The sequence below is a fragment of the Vigna radiata genome, chromosome 10 (genome assembly GCF_000741045.1).
Source record: "Vigna radiata var. radiata cultivar VC1973A chromosome 10, Vradiata_ver6, whole genome shotgun sequence".
NCBI lineage: Eukaryota > Viridiplantae > Streptophyta > Magnoliopsida > Fabales > Fabaceae > Vigna > Vigna radiata.
The window spans coordinates 12,152,227-12,159,976 of NC_028360.1; the positions used below are offsets into that span (position 1 = coordinate 12,152,227).

Genomic DNA, 7,750 nt, shown 5'->3' on the forward strand with positions numbered 1-7,750 from the left:
CATCGTATAGAAGTTCATGGAAGCATGGGAATGGAGGGTAAAGAGAATCGCCGAACTGATCAAGCGTGACGTCTGCATCAGCCTCAATGAACATGGCACCTTCTCCAGTGCAATCCACCATCAATTTGCGGTGAGACCCCTCTCTAAGCCTACCCGCAAATGGGTAATAGAAGACAAGTGTCTGTGACAGTGCTTGGCGAATGACTTGAACTGGGTCTTTCTCTGCCATTGATGCTTGCTTTCGATAAATTTGTATCATCGGAACGTGGATACGAAGGGCTTCTTGATCATCAATGTCGGAAAGTGGCTTAAATTCATGAGGAGTGGGAATAGCAGGAGGCACAAGCTGAGGTTGGCACCTTCGCACTGTAAACTTTAGAGAAGAAGAAGATGGTGATGAGGCCATGAGAATTATGAGAAAACATAAGAGAAATTAAGCAAATGGATTTGGGTTGACTGAGCGTGTGAGTTCCTGGAGCCAAAGTGTGGTGTGACCTTTATAATTGTAATGATGCATTGGTATGAAATACATTGAAACACGTTTTATAACAGGGTTCCGTTATGATTAGACTGCCACCCGTTTAACCGGAGGCTCATCTATCAGGACACATCCATATCAAGCAGTACCAGTCATTGTTTTCCATTTTTCATATTTTGGGCGTGTAAAGTTAATATTTATAGTACAATGATTATACTAAAAAATATAATTTGACAAGTATAAATTTTTTATATTTATTTCTATATTACATTTTTTAAAAAAAATACAAAAAATTCATTTTTTTTTATAACTATTTTATCTTTATTTATTTCTTTTAACTTTGTTTTAAGAAACGAGACTTAAAAATGTACGAAAATTTTAAAACTTGTCAAAATTTTAGTTATTTTTTAATTATTTTATTTTTAGAGAAGAGATTTGGTTTCTAACCGAAGATATACAGATATATGATTTTAATTATTATAGAATCAAAACTTAAGAGGTAAGCTGAAATTTTCAAAAATTATGATTTTTATTTAAGTGTTTTATCTCAGGAAAAGCATATGATCTCGGTTGTCAGATAATCCGTATATGTCTATAGTTTCGGTCTCCTCAATTCTAAGTCCATACAATTTAAGAAAATCTTAAAATTGTCACTATATTTATTTCAAAACTTTTTTATTTGAATAGAACATATGGTTATGGTTGCCAGAAAACCGAGACTATATACACTTTTATCGTTTTAGTTTCTGAATTCCTCTAGTCGAGCTTGTTTAGAACGAGTTTTCTATACGAGTTCTTTTGGTTGAATTCTTACAGATCAGATCTTGCTCCTACTTATCTGTTGAGGGTCTGCATGCCAGGCCATTTCACAATAATTATCATTCCATTTTGGAGTGATTTGCTAAAAAGTGACGTTATAACGTGGTTTATGATTGTTTAATAAGAATAGTCTGTGTTTTAAACAAGTATAGTAGAGTTTGGTTGGTGAAATGTCTTTGTTGGATTAGTATTCGTGTGATCAAATCATGTTAGATACATGAAATGTTTTATTTGTTTTATTTATGTTATGGTTAGATAAAAACAATATTTATGTTATTATTGAATTGTGTAGTACGAATGTGATAATATGCTTGTGGTATATGTTAATAGCAAATGAAACACGATAGCATGATGGCTAAATTGTGTGTTTGGCGTTCAGAGGGAAAGGAGTTGATTTAGAAGGAGTTTATTTTCTTGAACTTTTCTTTATAATTTTTTTTTAATTGCATCACAAAAACCACGGTTGTACAAACTCCATAGGCTGCCTTGTAGGGTTAAGTTACTGTTTCATTAGAATCAAATTTCTAGTCTAGTTTCCTTCTGATTTTTGTAATGATTAGCTGTCAACTATGGAATTTTATACACTGTTTTGGATGAAATATGAGTGTTGGCTGCCATTTATACTTGGAACCACTCTTTCCTGTTGTGCATGTGTTAGACGCTGGTTTGTATATTTCACAGCAAGATTACTGCAACTGCTGCCTGCTTTATATACTTCTTCTTGCTCACTACCGTTGTGTGACTATAGAGGAAGTTGTTGTGTTGATTCAGTGGGTTATGCAGTAAAATTGTATGTTTTTTTATTGTCATTTTAAAGTGTATGTTTTTTGTTATTTAAGTTTAATTATTAATTTTATGTTTTGTTTGTTTTTAATAAATTTGCAATATTAAAATAATTTTTGTTTTGAAATTATATGAATTTTTGTTATTTGTTTATAATTGTTTAATCTAATTTCAGTTAATTTTTTAAATATTGTAGTTTTATTTAGTTGTTATTTTTTTTTTGAAATTCTAGGAATTTTGTTAAATTTTATTAATTGTTTTTTTTTGTTTTATTTTGATTTTTCAAAATTTATTATTTGTTATTTTATTTTTCTTATTATTTTAAATTTAATAAGTTTATTAACGAATTTCAAAATATGTTTCTTTTTTCTAACGTATTTTCGTTTCTTTCTTAAATGTAATTCAAAATACATTTAAGAACTCGTTGGCTTTCGAAAGTCCATAAGTTTTTAATCGGCTTTTGAAAGCTTGTTTTTCAAAAAGCTTCCACTTACATCTAATGATAAGGACCACCACAATAACATAAATAGCGACAAGAATTACCACGAACTACAACCAATGACCACCACTAACAACATAAACATTAAAGGAAAGATTTGGTTCTGAAATGATTAATTGAAGAAAATAAGCAAATAACCAAGTGCGTGAAATTTTTAAAACATTTCAAAATTCTGTTCTTTTTTTAAATTATTTTATATGAAAGAAGATATTTGATTTTGGTTTCCAAATAACCAAAGTCATACAAATATATGATTTTAGTTATTATAAAATCGAAAAGTGTCAAAATTTTCAAAACTGAATTCATAAAATTTAAGAAAACCTTAAAATTGCCACTCTATTTTTATTTAAATATTTTATCTGAAAGGGGTATATGGCTACAATTGTCAAATAATTAAGGCCATATACCTATATTACTTCAGTTCCTGCCGAATCGAGGCTAAAAAGTTGAACAATTAATAGATTGCTTTATCATTCAATTAATTCAATGTAATAGAAACATATTGATCATGAATTTTAATTTGGTCAAGAATGTAGAAATTTTTTTGTTTAGTTTAACTATCGATGAAATAAAGTCATTTGATAATTTAAGTACCAATCAAAGTTGTTGATCTGTTATATTATTTATTTACAATTTATCTCTTGGATTATACATTAAGAAAAAATATATGATGCTATCTCAGATGATATTTATGTCAGTTTCTAAAAGACATAGATATTTATCTCACTTTAGTAGTTGAAAACTTGAAGTTATTATAAGTTCATGGGTTAAATATGTTTTTCGTCCCCCAACTATTGACCGTTTTTGTGTTTAGTCCCTCTTTCAAACTATAGTACAATTTAGTCCTTCAACTTTAGAAAACTATGGTTTTAGTCTTTTTTACCAAATTTTTTAAACTTTATTTTTTGTTTTAAGCACGTTACATTATAGCATTTAGATTGTTTACACTATTTGACACATTTTTGCTTCAATGTTAACTAAGAAACACGTTTGAAACAACAAATAAAGTTAAAAAAATTTGGTAAAAAGGACTAAATCCAGAGTTTTCAAAAGTTAAAGGACTAAATAGTACTATAGTTTGAAAGAGGGACTAAACACAAAAACGGCAAATAGTTAGGGGATGAAAAACATATTTAAGCCTATGTTCATAAAATTTAAAATTTAAATATTAGACGACTTTTCTTATAAAACTTTCATGATTCATAAAATACTAATTTATAACATTAATGACTTATCACAATAGTTTATGAGAATATAGTATCAAGAATTATAAAAGATGTTGTATATATATGAAGAAATAAGAAAGAAAATATATATGATTAGAGATTTTCACAATCTAATAATATATATAAAAAAAAAAACATTCAATAGACATAAAAAAGAATTACAATAGACTAATTCCATTTCCTCACATTCAAGTTCATAAAAAAAAAATTAATAAAATACATCATTGAAAAAAAATAAACCTATATATCTGTTTTTTTCATGAAATATCATAATAGTGTCAATAAGTTTTAATCTATATAAATATATATAAATATAAAATAATTTTTTTTAAACATTAAGGTCTGCAACTTTGTACCCAGTACGATACAATTGTCCCTGTTCATATAGAACCTCTGTTTCCATGAACTTGACGTGTAAATAGAAAACTGGTAGTTTGATCATGGTGAAAGAGCTTAAAATGTGTAAAATGAAAAACAAATCTCACAATTTTTCTCTCAAGATAAAATAACAAGATATGAAAAATGTTCAAAAGATAAAAACTTTCAAAAAATTTATTTAAATATGAATAACACGATAAATTAAGAATGACACCTAATAAACAATAACGGTATTTTTTTTCCAAAGCAACAAATAATTAAAATCTAACACTAAAATAATAAATAAAAATATTAATAAATAAATAAAATAATATTGATATTTATGTTCACATTTATTGAAAAATCTTATCCCTATCAACCAAGAAATTAGAGGATTGAACATATACCACGTATTTCAATCGATTCGTTAATCCGACAGCCTGGGCACATTTAATGGGAACAGTAGTCACTTGAATAATAATTGTTCGAGTCCACATAATTTTTTTGTGTTATTTTTCTGTGTTTAAATTATATTAAAAAAATTAATATATTTTTGAATAATAAATTCAGTATTTATAAGTGTATTATGTTTAATAGATGATTATATAAGAAATCAGTAAAAATTTAAATCCCAATTTCTTTTTGTCATTAATAAAATCTCGAATCATTTTACTATGATGAATATAATTTGAAATATAAAAAAAAATGAAAGCAGCATAATATTTATTTCTTTTATTAAAATAGTTTAAGGTGGCTTTTTTCGAACTAAATTTATATAAAATCGTGAAAAAGTGCTGAATTTTTTTACATTCAAATTTAACAACACTTTTAAATCTATATGTGTATTAATAACCTTGTCGTCTCTGATTCTTGCCGCTACAGTTTTTTGGTCCACCAAATCAGAGCTCTTTTATGATATTATTGAGTTGATGATTTCACCTAAACATTCAATTATATAAATTAATTTACTCAATAATAATTAATTTATATCATTGCGATATAGTTTCAATTTTCAAATAAACATTTTAATTTTCAATTTTTATTTAATTTTTTCTGGAGCTGTTTTTCAGAACGTGTGAGGATAAAAGGGATATTATTTTTAACGAATTAATTACAGGCATTTAAAAAGAAAAATCATATTTCTCTTTCATAAAAATGATTTTTATCGTCACAAATTCTATATCAGGTGGGAAAACAAATCTTAAAAAAATGTACCGTAAAATTTTTATAAATATTTAGTCTAAATTAACATTGATAACCTTTTCACAAACGTTAATTTCTCCTTTAACATTATACATAAGCGCAACAAACGTTAAATAATTTCGTACTAGTCTAGATTCTATCTCTTAAATAAGCTAAATTATTCCATGAAATACAGATTATTACAGGGTAGACTTTATAAAAGTAGCAGAACTGTTTTGAGGTTGGTTTTTGTTGCCTAGCATGTGGTTAAAGTCTTCAGCAAACCTTTCCATAGCTTCAGCAGGTAACCAAATCGGAAATATTATTCCTTCTTCTCCTTTTCCATTCTTAACAGAACAGAAATACGAAACTCCTAAGAAGCTCCCAGCCCCAGCATGGGCCACTCCACCATACACAGCCTCACCCCAACCAAAATCCACTTCTCTAAAGTTAAAACGTGCCAAATGTGACACAATATAAGACCTCACAGTTGTGAATAAGCATCGTCCCTTCATCACCATCAGATCTGCAACAGATTGCAGGTACTCTTCTGTCATCTCACCTTTCACTTTATTTATCAACTCCACCGCATACCCAAATGGGTTTCTGCAAAGCTTCCCTGCTGTCGTTACTGTCGCCGGATATGCAAAAGCGTTGCCGTAGTAACCAACAGGAAGTGGAGGATTGAACCGACCACGTGCGTTGACTACGCACATCATTCGGACATCCTCGTCTGCCTCTATCTGCAGTGCTTTTGTGCGACAGCGCCAGAGGCATGCTGTGATGAGATCAAACGTGGTGCAGTGCTGAAGGTGTTGGGGAATCAAGCGCCGAAGTGCAGCTATATCGAGTGGTCCAATGAAGAATGATCGTTGAACCATGTTTTGGTTGGAAGAAGGAAGGGTATCTTTGACTTGCTCGAATTCGCGATGCTTGCATGTAATGCGAGGTGGGTCTCTTGCCATTAGGAGCTCCCTACGCCACACTGGTGCAACGGAAGGTTTGGTTGCACCTCTAGCCATTTCCGCCCACGTGCTCATGAATTGTTCATAACCGTGTCCATCACACATGGTGTGGTGGAAACCGATGGCTAAGATGAAACCACCACACTTGAGTCGTGTCACCTGCATTTTTATTCCATATTCGACAAGTTCACACATTTTTCTTCGGGTAAACTTTTTCTAGAGTTAACTACGACCAAGAATAAGTGCAAAAAACAAGCTACTTGTGAAATTTCTGTTGAAGATCTCACATCCTTTGTTAAATTATTATATAGGAGTGTTATACTGCCCACTTTGTAATAGGCTAACAGAGTATATCAATGAAAAAAAAAATTGACAGAAGGACGAACCAGCCCATTCTCTCTATCAGAACTAGTAAGACTTCCAATATTTCCGAAAATCAAGATGAGAAAGCACGTTTGAGTTGGTTTGTACCATTTAGATTCTCTTGTTTTAAAAACAAAATTCAAAAGTTAGTGGATTTTGACAGAAATTAATTATATAAGAAATCAGTTTTTGAAATTTAGAAATCTAGAAAATGAATAAAAAGTTTGTTGAGATTGATGAGTAAGTGTATTGAACCTGTACAAGTAGAAGGGGAGTGTTAGTAATTTGTTGTGTGGCAGGGACATCGTATAGAAGTTCATGGAAGCATGGGAATGGAGGGTAAAGAGAATCGCCGAACTGATCAAGCGTGACGTCTGCATCAGCCTCAATGAACATGACACCTTCTCCGGTGCAATCCACCATCAATTTGCGGTTAGGCCCCTCTCTAAGCCTACCCGCAAATGGGTAATAGAAGACAAGTGTCTGGGAGAGTGCTTGGCGAATCACTTGAACTGGGTCTTTCTCTGCCATTGATGCTTGCTTTCGATAAATTTGTATCATTGGAACGTGTATACGAAGGGCTTCTTGATCATCAATGTCGGAAAGTGGCTTAAATTCACGAGGAGTGGGGATAGCAGGAGGAACCAGCTGGGGTTTGCACCTTCGCACTGTAAACTTGAGAGAAGAAGAAGATGATGATGAGGCCATGAGAATTATGAGAGAACAGAAGGGAAATTAAGCAAATGGATTTGGATTGACTGAGCGTGAGTTCCTCTAGCCAAGTTTGTTGTTATTTATTAGGATAATGATACTTACCTAACTTTTTTTGATAATGTGGATCCTAAATTACTTTATAATCCATAATTATAATTATAAATATGATCAATTAATACGTAAATAATATTCATATATTATAAAAAAAAATGTTGTGTAAAGATTATTATCTATTTATTAATTGTAATGATGCATCGGTATGAAATGCATTGAAACACGTAGCTTGTTCAACAGTGATGGACCCAAAGTGTCACACTGCCACCCGTTTAACCAGGATCATCTACCAGGGACCACCACACCATTT

The 7,750-nt window shown here is 30.8% G+C and overlaps 2 protein-coding genes across 2 annotated transcripts in view; both read right to left on the bottom strand.

Annotated features, from left to right (window-relative positions):
• The window catches only part of LOC106774835 (benzyl alcohol O-benzoyltransferase-like), a 1,654-nt gene extending 1,154 nt beyond the window's left edge, over nt 1-500 (bottom strand). The window contains exon 1 of the mRNA XM_014661865.2: nt 3-500. Within this exon, the coding sequence (XP_014517351.1) occupies nt 3-406 (404 nt within the window). The 5' untranslated portion in view covers nt 407-500. The remainder of the gene's footprint in view (nt 1-2) is intronic.
• A 4,928-nt stretch (nt 501-5,428) lies between these two features.
• Nucleotides 5,429-7,475, bottom strand: LOC106775140 (benzyl alcohol O-benzoyltransferase-like). The gene is made up of 2 exons (XM_014662206.2): nt 6,928-7,475; nt 5,429-6,468 (listed from the first exon to the last, which is right to left on the bottom strand). Exons 1-2 carry the CDS (start codon nt 7,378-7,380, stop codon nt 5,545-5,547), a joined length of 1,377 nt encoding a protein of 458 aa, XP_014517692.1. The 5' UTR covers nt 7,381-7,475; the 3' UTR covers nt 5,429-5,544.
• Between the last annotated feature and the right edge of the window lie 275 nt (nt 7,476-7,750).

Excerpts from the sequence above, each read along its gene's own strand:
- LOC106775140 (XM_014662206.2), bottom strand. The coding sequence starts at position 7,380 with ATGGCCTCATCATCATCTTCTTCTTCTCTCAAGTTTACAGTGCGAAGG. Across the intron at positions 6,469-6,927 it reads CTCCCCTTCTACTTGTACAG|GTGACACGACTCAAGTGTGG; the intron begins GTTCAATACACT and ends ATAAAAATGCAG.